Here is a 14,022-nt window from a genome sequence, read left to right as displayed (position 1 = left end):
ATAAGCTTCTCTGCAATCCTCTTGCTCTCCCTCCTCGTCTTATGTAATATGAAGCAGTAATCTGTAAACAGACATTTATACTGAAAACTCTTGAGACTTAAATGAGTACAATTATTTATAAGTCCACTGATAATTTTCCAACACTTCTAATTACCTACTCTGCAAAGCCAGATTTATAATTCAATTTTTGTTTAAATATAGCATAACATACATTTACAAAAGGTTAGAAGATAATTTTAATTTATGAACTGTATACTGATATTCCAAGTGCTTTCTACCTTAATATATGGGAATTCTTTATTATTAATTGGGAATACATATCATATCATATTCCAAACTTCATCCTGTCCAGAACTGTACACATTTGCTACCAGTTTTCAAACATTTCATTTCTTTTCCACATGGACTCCATGACACTGTCTCCCCTTCCCTCCTCCACCACCACCACCACCACTGTACTGGCACCTGCCAACCCCAAATCCCTTATTCTACTTGCTCCCTCTATAGGTTCATCAATCCTGAGTTTCATATACCGATAAAATGAAAAGCAATAACACAACTTCAAGAGGATGGGCCCCAGTGACCTAACTTTTCTGAGATACCTCCTAATATGTACAAACAAAAGCCAAACAAAACAATAGAAATACAAATTATTTTTTAAAGCAAATCAGGTCCAACATGCATGCTAGGGGGATCTGCTGACAAGTTTTAACTGCTCAAGTCAGATCTATGCCTTGGATCTTCTCTACTCCCCTCTCTAATGCACTCTGTTCAGTAACTGCTTCCCTCATATCCCTCAATTGTGGTCAAAGGGAGTTCGTGGAAGTTTATTTCCTATGTAGTCCCACAGATGGATCTTGGGTCTCCACGTTCATCCATAGCCTTCTGCAAACCAGATTCTCACATTTGAAGCTCAGATAATACTCCCTTCTTTGACTCTGAAGGGAGTAGGTCTTCACAATCTTCGTGACTGATAATGGTGTGCCTTTTCCATATGAACTGAGTTGACATCTCACTTAGATGGCTGCTTGTTTGGAGACAAGCCTTGAAGACCCCAGATACTATTTGATCTAATAGCTGGGCGCCATCTTATTTCTTCCCCACATTTTGCTACAGCACCTGTCTCTTCAGTGTTCTCTTCCTGAGGGCCATGAAAGAAGAGCTAACTGTTCTTCAGTTGCAGGTAGGATTTAGTGTAAGCCCCAAACCTATTCCTGGATTGTTTTGTTTGTTTATTTTTTGCGGGGGTGGAGTGGGTGTTATTTATTGTCCTTGGGCATTAACACAAATGTCATGTCACTGCATCGTTCAATCCCATCAAGCAGAATAGTAACATCACTTCCATAATCAGTTTCCAAACATAATTCTTTTCAAGTTTTATTGGCACATAATTTACATATCCTAGAACTGAATAGTTTCAATCATTCAAACATATCAAGGGGGGATTGTACAATCACCACCACATCCATCTGGGAGCATCCCCTCCCCCATGGTTGATCCGGCTCCAAAAGGAGCTGTGTAATCACGACCAGCTCCAGGGCACGCCCCCGCCCCTCCCCCAAACATACAATTTCTTCCTGGGTTCCCTGACAAAGTCTCCCCTTTAGCATCACTCCCCTCTCAGTAATATATTGGAATTCTTAAGGGCAGTTGTGAATGACTGATTTACTATTTACTATTACATGCATTTGTTACCCATTTATTTTACTATTTTCCATCTGAAGTAGAACTACCTTTTTGCCTTGTCCTTGTCATCTTCTTCCACCAATCCATCAAAAATACTACTGTCATCTCTAAAAGAGAAAAACAAGTGACTGAGAATGTAGGTGCAAACAGCAGCAATGCTAACATGATCTATGAATAGCCTAGGATTTCTGTAAGGTTATCCTACTGCGCTGATTCAAACACAGTCACATCAAACTAACTTGTCTGCTAATAAAAAATAGATCAAAATTTAGCTATGTTTAGTCATACGAGTTTATTTGTATATATGAATTTTTAACATATTTACTCAGTTCTATTATGTGTAAAACAGTTTCCCAGGTAAAAATTTATTGTAATCATAGGTTAAGTATCTAGTTTCAAAGTTTAAATAAAGTGATAAACTATAGAGTCAGTGTATTTGCCATTATATATAACATTTGAAATTATTTTTATTCTAATAGCATAGTTTTAAAAGCATATTTACTAAGACATCTACTTGATAAAATCATGAATTTTGACCATCGGCAGCACATATATCTGGCACACTAACTTATATTTACATTTATTTGCTAATTTGTTGGACAAATATTTATCAGAACCCATGTGCCGGGCGGGCTCTGTTCTAGATACGGTTACAGAGCAGTGGACAAGGCCTTTGTCCCTGTTCCCGGCAGCTATTTTCTAGTGAAAAGAAAGAAAAAACAAAAGTAAAATGTGTGCTCCATCTTATTTTAAAGAGAGGGTAATGTTACTGAGACTCAAGGAAGGGCTTGATGAAGCTGAGACATCTGAGCTGAAATATAAATGGCTGGCCATGGGAAGATCTAGACAAAGAACTCATTTCACAAATGAAATCAACAGCTATTGCAGAGTCCAAAGCTATGGGCAGTGGTCCAGGCAGGTCTAAGAATCTAGTAGAGTACATATCTTTACTGTTTAACTATTAGAGAAAGAACAAGAGCTGCTTAGAGATGTCAATATTTACTTCTGTATAAACAGCAGCAGCAAAACTCCTAAGAATGCCCCTATAGAGGAATCACACAGACAGGTCAAAAGTTATCCTTATCATTTATTAGTTGTGTGACCTTAAACAAATGATTTAACTTCTCTGATCTATAGTTTCCTCATCTGTAAAACTCATGAAATTGTAAGGTTAAATCAAGTAGCATAAAAAAAGCATACTGCTTAATACTTTTTAAAGGGTAGGTGCTGTAAAATATCACTGTATTTTATCAAGTCTTATATTTGATATGTTCATTACATATATTAACAAACAAAACTAAAACCATACTCACTGCCATTAAAGCGATTCCGATTCATAGCAACCCTATAAGACCGGGTGGAACAGCCCCTGTCAGTCTCCAAGGCTATAAATCTTTATGGGGTTTTCTCCTAAATAGCAGCTGGTGGGTTTGAACTGCTGATCTTGTGTTTCACAGTCCAACATGTAACCTACCAGGCCACCAAGCTCCTTTAGTGAGGTATATATTCACCATTATTTTATATATCACCAAGAAAGAAACAAACTACCAAGATAAACTAGTTGTAGGATGCATCCCAATTTCGGGCGATATTAACAAAAGAATAAAAAATTGGTTTTCAAATAAAAGAAATACAGATATCTACCCTTTCTTCATGATTAAGATTTTAAGGAATGAAACGTTAACTGTAGTAACTCTTATCCATTACAAATGCTATGTTAGGGTATCAAGATAGAGGAAATTCCCAGAAAGCATTTGGAATAGTCAGTGTTTGCTCTTCAGAGTTCTGACCAAACCACACAAAATTAGAGCACACAGCCAGTTTAGAATGTGGCTCTATGTAACAATGATGCACTGCATGTACAATACAGTCTAATACAGAAAATGAGGCTAAAAGTCATTATGTCTATAAACATTCTTCCAGCTTTTGATTGAGACCATTATTCTACTGGTGAATTTTAAAATAGCTGTAAATAATTAAAAGTGAGTTTCTAGAAACTTACCTGTCAACAATCGAGCTCATTTTACTACAGCTTACGGTAAACAACATAACATATTACGTTTTCGTCTTGTGGTAGACATTTGTACTTCTCCTTAGGTGAAAAGAAAAATAATTAGCCATTAATTCTCTAAAACAATTGACTTCTTCAAATAAAGTGACTTTGAGAAATACTATATGTCATCACAGACTTCAAAATTTTTTTAGTTGTCCTTTATACAAAAGGCTGAAATATACAAGCAAATACCTTTTGCTATCCCACACTGAGGATCCCCCCTCATAGGAGAAAAAGGATCCAGGTCAGTAATTCAAGATAATCAAAATGGGAAAGCATAAAAAACAAAACAAGATAAAAACCTCTTAATATCTACTATATACATTATGATTAAGCCTATTATTGAGTCAATTTAGACTCACTTCCACCTTCTAGGGCAGAGAACAACTTCCCCAGGGGGTTTTCCAGGCTGTAAATCTTTGCAGAAGCAGACTGCCAAATTTTTCTTTAGTGAAGCAGGTGGGAGGATTGAACTCCTAACATTTAGGTTAGCAGCCAGGCATTTTAACCACTACATCGGCTCTAACAACATGGTCTAATCAGCAGGTGTCATCTAGCCAACAAATGTTTGCTGAAAGTCTATATTCTGCTAGACAGTGTGTTAGGATTTGGGAATACAACGATGAAAGAGAAGGTCTCTGTGGGTACAACTCTGCAATTGAGAAGGGAGAAAGCTAGCTAAATAATGTTAAGAGGCATAATGAAGTATTCCGTGTACAATAGCAACAGTGGGCAAGTTACGATTAAGGGCACCCATGAGAATGGGAGGACAGAATCTTGCTAACAATGTGTGTGCATGGGAGCCTTGCTGCGGAAACTATGGTCCAAAGACCTGCAGAATTAGCATCATCTAAAAACTTGTAAAGATAGATTCTGTGCCCCACCATAGCCCAACTTCACCAGAATTTACATTTTAGCAAGATCCCCATATGAGGCATATGAACATTTCATTGGAGATGCATTAGATTAGCAGACAGGAAGAGGTAATAACTGAAAGGATTCTAAGCCTTGGAAATGGCACAGACTTTCATGAGATGACAGAGCATCATATTTGAGAGAATCAAGTGGTTGAGTACTTCATTTAGAGGAAAATATATGCAAGCCATAGTTTAACATATCAGTCATTGGACCATAAAGTGAGAGGAGGAGAAGCAGAGATGGTGGTAAGAAAAAGTAGAGAAGACCTTATCATAAAGAGCCTTATACTCACACGAAGTACTTAACTGCATTAAAACGAAATCAGAAGCCTAAAAGTTGTGTCTCTGTTCGATATCACTCAGCTCACTGTCATTGAGTCAGTGACCCTACAGAACAGGGTAGAACTGCCCTGGAGGCCTCTGAGGAGCGGCTGGTAGTTTTGGACTGCTGACCTTGCCAGTAGCAGCCCAACATGTTACCACTAAGCCACCAAAGAGTAAGGCTGGTTTAATATGTGCATGATATGCCGTATTATCCTGGATTAAATATTGAAAAAAATTTAATTCTGCTAAGTATCCTAAAGTCTTGAGGCAAAAGAAATTCTTTACTATCTTTCAATCTAAAACTTAGAAAATAATGTAAACTGTGGCAATTACATAATCTCCCGTCAATTTGAGCAAAGGAGTGGAATCTAGCCTGTCAATCAGGTCATAGCCAGTCAGGCCTCTGTGTGGGCATGATCTGCTCCTGAGGATTTTGGGTACTCCTATCGTCCTCTCTTTGCTTTGTCTTCCTGCTGATAAGACACATGGAGCATGCTGATGAAGTCAGAGCCCTGGAGCTGGAGAAGCCACGTGGAGACCCACGCCAGTGCTGATAGTCTTCCACCACCACTGGATCCTTACAACTTTCTACCCACTGGACTGTGATCTTCCTGCATTCAGCGTCACTGCATGTGTTGCATGAGTCCAAGGAGTAATTTATACACTGGTATTGGCCATAGGGGCTAATATTGGACTTATGGACTTGATCTGGACTGGGCTGGAATGTTTTCTTAATGCACAATTACTCTTTGATATAAAGCTCTTTCTTATACACATATGAATGTCTCTGGATTTGTTTCCCAAGACTCAGACTAACGCCTAAGAGAAGATTAAAGGTGTGTTAGTCGCAGTGGATTCTAACAGCCTGAGCAGACGAGAACAAGAGTGCTTGATAAATTTGCCCATGTGAGAAAGGTCAGGAGTTCTAAAGAAAACTGCGTGGATGAGGCAAAGGTGAAAATTAAAAGGACTAGCTACAGTATTAAGATTTTAAGAGTTTAAAGTTAAGTTGACTTACGAGCACCCAATAAATGCTAATTTAATTAGCAAAAGGTAGAAATAAAGCGAACTAGGGAAAATAGACTCAAGTGGTCTGGGTTTAAGAAAAAAAAATAAAATGTAATAAAAATTATTCCATGTAAAACAAAAAAACCCTCTAGAGTTCTTACCCCTCGGATCAAAATATTGATCTGATTGGTTCAAAAGGAGGAAAGGTACAACTGGAGTGGATTTAGAGCCTTTAGTAAGACACAAGTTGATTTCAAACATTTTGAAAAACTGTATGAGGGTGTAGCTGACTCTAAGAAGAGTAAATCCAAAATGGATTAGAAGATACTGTTCAGAGGCACTGAACCAGTTCCAACTCACTGACCATGGGGACAATGGGACGAGGCACTGCCTCGTCCCCTACGCTCCTCACAACTGATGCTACATTGGAGCCCATTACTACAGCCACTCTGTCAATCCACCTTGTTAAAGGTCCCACCTTGTTAAGGGTCGTCTTCTTTCTCACTGCCCCTACTTAACAAGCATGAAGTAATTTTCCGGGGACTGGTTCCTCTAGATACCATGTCCAAAGTACGTGAGACAAAGTCTCAACAGCATTCTTCACTAGGCTAATTAAAATTATCACAATATTCTTCCAAAAAGTATTCATTATCCAATTAATGAACATGACTGTATCTTCTTTCCAAACCAATTAAAGAGACTTGGGTGGCCTTGGTAGGTTATGTATTGGGCTGCTTACCTTGAGGTCAGCAGTTCAAATACAATAGCTGCACAATGGGAGAAAGAGGAGGCTTTCTGCTTTTGCAAAGATTTACAGCCTTGGAAATCCAGAGGCAGTTCTACTTGAAGGCATACATATGTATATGTATGTGGTACATGTATAAGTACATATATGCATACATATGAAGACATGTGAAAATACACAACAAAACAAACGAATTCAGTAATTTCTCTATGTACAACTCTGACATTGGTTACATACTTGGGTCAGTTTTCTTGGTAACCATTTCCAAATGATTCCCCTACCATTAACATAAACTCACTGCTTCATAAGCTTTTCATCTAACCTATTGAGTTGCAATTTTTAAATTGAGCACAAAGATAGTGCTTTAAAAGAGCACAATACTCAAGGAAAGCATCTTCTGGAGTCCTTGTGTGGTGCTAAGGAGCCCAGTGGCATAGTGGTTACCTTTGGGGCTACGATCCGCATGGTTGGCAGTTTGAAGCCACCAGCAACTTCTTGGGAGAAAGACTGGGCTTTTTCTCCTGTAAAAAGTCAGTCTCAGAAACCCGCAGGGGAGTCATATGTAAAATGGAAACAAACAACTAAAGTGGGCCTGACTGAGTACCTGAAAGCAGGTGCTAGACAGATTCTCCCTAAACTCCTTCGTATGTGTCAACCCTCTTCAAGTACAGTCCTATTTTCCAGCTCCTTTTTATGTAACAACTGCTTATTAGTTGGATATAACTGCTGCTGCAGCGTCCTTTCTATTGACTCAAACTTTTAAGTATGGTTTCAGCAGTCTACACATGTATGAAGTTTAAATAGTTCAAACAGTTTTATAAAACTTGTTAAAAATTTTAGAAATGCTCTGACTCCCATTTGTCCCTGCTAAGCACTTCAATCTGTCTCTTTGGGTATCTTACTTCCCTATCTCGGGTATCTTACTTCCAATTTTCCATCCTTGCCATACAGAGCTTTCCAAATTCCAAATATAATTTCGATTAGGTGGTTATATTTTTAAAGGCTACTATTATTATGGCTCTAAGCATTGGGCTGCTAACCCACAGGCTAGCAGTTTAAACTCACCAGCCTCTCTGGGAAAAAAGATGCGGCCAATCTGCCCTTTGTAAAGCTTACAGCCTAGAAAATCATATAGGGGTACAGTGAACTTCTGGGGTTGCTATGAGTCAGAATTGACTCAGTGGGAACAGTTTTGGCTTTTTACCTCCTACAATACTTTCCAAAAAATGGAGGACATAGAAGGTATACAATTTTTTGAGGTGGCCAAATTGGAAATTGTCATGCAAATGAACAAACAAAAAACAAACTCATTACCTCAAGTTGATTCTAAGTCATAGCAACCCTATAGAACAGAGAGAAACTGTCCCTGTGGTTTCCAAGACTGACTCTTATGGGATTAGAAAGCCTCATCTTTCTTCCGGAAACTGTCATTAGTTTATTCTTAACCAACGCTTTAGTTGGATACTGAATACCAAGACTGGAAAACACTTTTCCTTCAAAAATGGAAAGTTCCACTGTTTTCTAGTTTGCAGTGTGGTATCAAGAAATTCAGCGTCATTTTGATTTCTGATCCTGTATTTGCACCCAATTATTTTTTTCACTCTGAAAGCTCTGCTACATTTTACAACTTAACAGTGGTGTGCCCTGCTGCAGGTTTACTTTCATGTCTGTACTGGCCACTCAATGGGCTCTTTCTACCTGAAAATGTGCACTCTGTAATTCAGAGGAATTTTCTTGAACCAATTCATTTTTCTAGAATCTCCAATTTACTTTCACTACAGCTCTTATTTTTTTGAATAAGGAGTCCTGGTTGTGCTGTAGGGGAGTCCTTGAGCTGATCATTGCATAGTCAGTGGTTCAAACCCACCTGCTGCTCCTTGGGAGAAATATGCAACTGCTGGCTCTGTTCCTATAAAGATGGATCCCCGTAGAAGCCCTATACAGGGATGCAAAGAGTTAGGATCAATTTGATGACATTGGTTTGGGCTTTGTTTTCTGGATTTTGGGACTACAGGAGACACTAACAGTTACTCTATTGTTCTTTCCCGCTCCCCTCCTATTTCTCATCACTTCATCTCTTAACTATTTATTTTTAAAAATAATTTTATTGGGGGCTCGTACAACTCATATCACAATCCATACATACATATGGATACAATATTTTAACTTTCTGAAAGTATTTGTTAGAATTTTTACCTGCCTATCTATTCTTAATTTCCAGTGTTTGGTATTTTCTCTGTTTGGTCTTGTCTCTCACATCAAAGGCTTCCCTCACGCCTTGTGATCTTTGACCACTGTCATATTGATGGGTGGGGCATTAGAAAGGTCACTAGCGGGACAGTGTGCTAAGTTTGTTGACTGTAACTTTACAGGAGGGACATAAGGTTTGAAAATTCCTTTGAGGAATGTTCAATGTCACATCTTCAGATTTTTTTGGTTTAATAAATAATACTGATTATAATTCCCAGGAAAGAATCCTCTAAACTCTTACCTGTAAAGTTTTTTTTCTTTCTTGTTTTTAAAAAAAGGTAGCCTGGGTTCTAGTACCAGACTTTGTCACTAAGTACCCCTCTATTTGATCATCTTTAGAAATCAAATCTCCAGTCTTGTGCTGGAATTAGGAAGAGGATATTGCCAGGGTTTCCAAAATCAGGACAAGGACCTATGGAGTACAATCACCTCTTGAATCATCTGACCTTCAGCCTCATCTCCATTCCGATTTCCATAAGTAAAGGATGTTTTAATTTCCAAACATTTTAGAGGTTCTTTGCCACACAAAAAATGTTTGTTTCTTAGCTTTCCTGCAGCTGGGCTAGTATACTACAATCCACAAATCAGGTTCCACAATTTCATTGCTACTGTTTCCTCTCCCATTCTTTGCTGTTGTGCCATTATATCTTCTGTAAAAACTTTCACTTTAGTTTTAATTCATTTGCAAGAGGAAATGGAATTAAATTGCATTCTGTTTGCCATCTTTTAATAGGGGTACTCTCTTCATCATCTTAATCAGGCTTTCTTCCAAACCACTCCTCTGAGATCAATTAATACATTTTGCTGAATCTAGTCAATGCCTTCACCTTTTTAAAACCTCTTAGCAGACTGTGGCACAGCTGGTCACATCTGCATTCTTAAATATGTTTCTTCACTTCTGGGGAAGAACACTTTCTTGCTTTTCCATCCATCTCACTGGCTGTTCGTGCTTCTCCGATTTAGGTTGAGGAGTTTCAGGGTGAAATCCTGGACCTCTTCTTATGAATCTATCAAACTTCCTAGATATTTCATGTGGACAAAAGATTCCTAGTACCTCTATATGTCCACAGCTCCAAAATCCAGATTCTCCACGCAAGTCCTATATATCCAACTGACTAAGCATTTCTACATATAAAGTTAGGTGTCTAAAATATCATATAGCCAACACAGAACTCCTAATTCTCTTCAATAAATTGCTTCTCTGTTTTCTCTTCAACCTGATTTACTCTTTCCATTACTTAATAGACTCCAGCCGTACCTGCCCTCGCTTCCTTGAGCATCCATGGGCATGCTTGTTTCCACGGCCCATAATGCACTTCTCTCACAGCTCCTCCTTGTTGTCATGTGGATCTGACCTGCACTGCCTCTTGGATGAGGCCCTCTTTCAACCTGCTACAAGCAGCCACCAGTTTTTATTGCATCACCTATTTAATTGCCTGCACAGTACTAACCACACATTTCTCATTTGTTTCTTATTTGTCTTTCCTCCCTCTGGACGGCACTCTTTAAGAGAACTGGGAGGCTTCTGTCTTGTTCAGCACTGTATTCCCAGGATCTAAAATAGTACCTGAAAGACAGATGGCTGCTATACAATAAACAAATCAAATTCATAAATTGACATAAAAGAAAACATTAAAATCAAAATGTTCCTCAAAGTAGTGTAGAAAAACAGTTAAGTCTTTTCTACATTTTTTCTGGAAAAATGCCATTTCATGGTTTCTTATAATGTAACTCTTTCTTTACCTTTTCTATTTTGAATCTTTGAACTGATTCTTCAAAAAACTCTAGGTTCAATGTATTCTTCTATGTGGCGAACCATCAGTCTCAGAATTCTATTGAAATAAAAAGAGGTTACATTTATTCAACTTATATAGAAGCTTACCATAAAATTTAGACTTATGTCATGTATACATAAATTTAATATTTATAAATTGTTCCTCATAGAAAACAAAGTAATTGAATAATAAAAAATAAAACTAGAATTGTAAGTTGGTAGCACTTTGAATTCATTAAACACTTTTACAATGTTAAGTCATAAAATATATTTTTATTTGAAAAGTTTAAAGCAAATATAAGCTTAGGGCAGACTTGATTGCTTTCAATGTGCATTTTTATAAAGTAAGGAAAAGGCACAATGTATTAGACTAAAGGATGGTAATTAGATTTTTCAGCTCAACGTGTATTTAAGATCAAAATGAATTTTAAGTGCTGAAATAATACGCAATTAAGAAATTAATGAAGTTAATTAACAGCACAGAATTTCTTAAGGCATTTTTTATTATTAATCATTTTACTGGGGGGGGGACTCTTACATATCTTATAACAATCTATCATTCAAGTGTATTAAGCACACTTGTACATATTATGCTGTCATTTCCAAAACATGTTCTACTACTTCAGCCCTTCGTATCAGCTCCTCTTTTTTCCCCTCCTTCCCCTACTCTCCCACCCATGAAAATCCTTGAATTATGTATTATTATTGTTATTTCTTATCTAATACTGTTCACTGTCTCCCTTCACCCACATTTCTGGGGGCTGGGGGAGTCTATATATCCAACCATGTGAGGGCTCCCCCCACATCCTCCAATCTCCTGACCCTCATGATATCGCTATTCCCACTACTGTCCCCGAGGAGTCTATCTGTCCTAAATTCCATGTGTCAAGAGTTCTTAGCTGTACCAACATGTGTACTCTGGTCTAGATGGATTTGTGAGGTAGAACTGGGTCATGGTAGGGCGGGGGAGGGGGAAGTACTCAGGAACTAGAGGAATGATGTGTTTCGTTGGTGCTATACTGCGCCCTGGTTGAATCATCCCTTCTGTGTGGGGGGGGGGGGCGGGGGGCGGGGCGTGTGTGTCGAATTATCTACAGATGGGCTTTGGGTTTCCACTCTGACCCCTCTTGTTTGCATTTATTTGTTTGTTTTGGATATTTTGATACCTGATCCCATCAACACTTCATGATCAAACAGGCTGGTGTGTATCTTTTTCATGCTGGATGGTCACTTGTTTAAGTTTAAGCCTTTTAGACCCTAGATGTTACATTTTTTGACAACGGGGCATCATCAGTTTTCTTCACCACATTTCTTATGCATCCATTTTGTCTTCAGCAATTGTGTCAGGTAGGTGAGTATCAAAGAATGCTGGGTTATTAGAACAAAGTGTTCTTGTGTTTAGGGAGGCCTGAAAAGAGGCCCAAAGTCTGTCTGCTATCTTAATTCTTAACATAAATATATGTACACTGACCTCTATCTCTATCATCATAAATTAATATATTTACATATATACATGTCTACAGCTATACCTCTATAGAGAGCTTTTGCGTCCTAGTTCTTTCCTCTATTTCCTTTCAGCTTCCTCCTGTCCCACTGTCATGCTCACCCTCCATTCGGCTCAAAGTAGTAATTCCTCTTAGATACGTTACACTTGTAGGGCCTTTTATTATAGTAGCCCTTAATACAGATGCCATGATTTCCATAAAGGAGATAATATGTGGTGATAGCTATTATTTAACAGAGTAAGCACAAATGATGACTCCCTTTTTACAAATAAAATGTAAACATTTGTAACATGACAAAAAGTTACTATCTTTTGTATACAGGGGCTTTTCTTTCAAAGTTAATCAGTAAAAGGCTAAAACCCAAGCCAAAAATAAGCAAAACGTGTAACTGTGCTATGAGAAAAGTAAATGCCTAGTCAGTATAAAAATGATTGCTAGCGGCGGCAAAGGGCATTGATAGAGGTCTAAATACAGGCAAGTATATATGTAAATATATTTATATATGATGATGGGGAAATAGATCTATGTGCATGTATTTATAGGTTTAGTATGAAGGTAGCAGATGGACATTGGGCCTCCACTCAAGTACTCCCTAAATGCAAGAACACTTTGTTCTATTAAACTGCCATTCCATGATGCTCACCTTCTTGACATGATTGCTAAAGACAAAGCGGGTGCATAAGCAAATGCAGTGAAGAAAGCTGATGGTGCCCAGCTATCAAAAGATATAGTGTCTGAGGTCTTAAATGCTTGAAGATAAACTAGTGACATCTAACTCAGAAGCAACAAAGCCCACATGGAAGAAGCACACCAGTCTGTTCATGAGATGTTGATGGGACCAGGTATCAGGCATCAAAGAAGAAAAAAATCATATCACTGTGAATGAGGGGGAGTGGGGACCTAAAGCCCATCTGTAGGCAACTGGACATCCCCCTACAGAAGGGTTGCAGGGAGGGGACAATCCAGTGTAGCAACAATGAAACATACAACTTTCCTCTAGTTCTTTAATGCTTCCTTCCCCCCACTATCATGATCCGAATTCTACCTTACAAATCCTGTTAGAGAGGAGGATGTATACTGGTACAGATAGGAACTGGAAACATAGGGAATCCAGGACAGATGATCTTCTCAGGACTGGCAAGATAGGAACTGGGAGGGTGGAGGGAAGGTGGGGTAGAAAGGGGGAACTTATCACAAGGATCTACATATAACCCCCTCCCTGGGGGACGGACAACAGAAAAGTGGGTGAAGGGAGGCATTGGACACTGTAAGACTTGAAAAAATAATAATTTAATTTATAAATTATCAAGGGTTTGTGAGGGAGGGAGGGAAGGGAAAATGAGCTGATACCAAGGGCTGAGGTAGAAAGCAAATGTTTTGAGAATGATGGCAACAAATGTACAGATGTTTTTGACACAATGGATGGATGTATGGATTGTGATAAGAGCTGTACGAGCCCCCAATAAAATGATTTTTTTTTAAAGTGATTGCTAGCTAGGCAGCAACAAAACATTGGGTAAATACTGAGCTATGTAAATATAAATGGTTTTTTAAAACTTCATATATTATCCAGCAATTACACACTGAATGCCACATACACGTATCCAATATTGTGCTGATGCTCGTTGTAAAATGGGGAACCAGTGCTCTAAGCAGTGCTTTCCAGAGGCATGCACAGGTGCTGTTAAACACACAGGAGAAACACCAGGAGGCTCAGAAAGCCTCTTGGAAGAAGCAACGCCCCCAAGCTGAAATTTGAA

General features: G+C 38.4%; 1 protein-coding gene across 9 annotated transcripts in view; it reads right to left on the bottom strand.

Annotated features, from left to right (window-relative positions):
- Window positions 1–14,022, bottom strand: part of CLOCK (clock circadian regulator) — a 103,645-nt gene that overhangs the window by 52,482 nt on the left and 37,141 nt on the right. For 8 of the 9 annotated variants that reach the window (XM_075544293.1, XM_075544294.1, XM_075544297.1 and 5 more), the window contains 4 exons: window positions 10,727–10,815; window positions 8,601–8,669; window positions 3,689–3,778; window positions 1,734–1,793 (listed from right to left, as the gene is read on the bottom strand). In XM_075544293.1, the coding sequence (XP_075400408.1) occupies window positions 1,734–1,793; window positions 3,689–3,735 (107 nt within the window). In that variant the 5' untranslated portion in view covers window positions 3,736–3,778; window positions 8,601–8,669; window positions 10,727–10,815. The remainder of the gene's footprint in view (window positions 1–1,733; window positions 1,794–3,688; window positions 3,779–8,600; window positions 8,670–10,726; window positions 10,816–14,022) is intronic. The other variant, XM_075544296.1, reaches the window with a different exon arrangement.

Source organism: Tenrec ecaudatus, chromosome 3, assembly GCF_050624435.1.
Source record: "Tenrec ecaudatus isolate mTenEca1 chromosome 3, mTenEca1.hap1, whole genome shotgun sequence".
NCBI lineage: Eukaryota > Metazoa > Chordata > Mammalia > Afrosoricida > Tenrecidae > Tenrec > Tenrec ecaudatus.
Note: the sequence above shows the minus strand (reverse complement) of the source record. Positions and strands in the feature narration are given on the sequence as shown.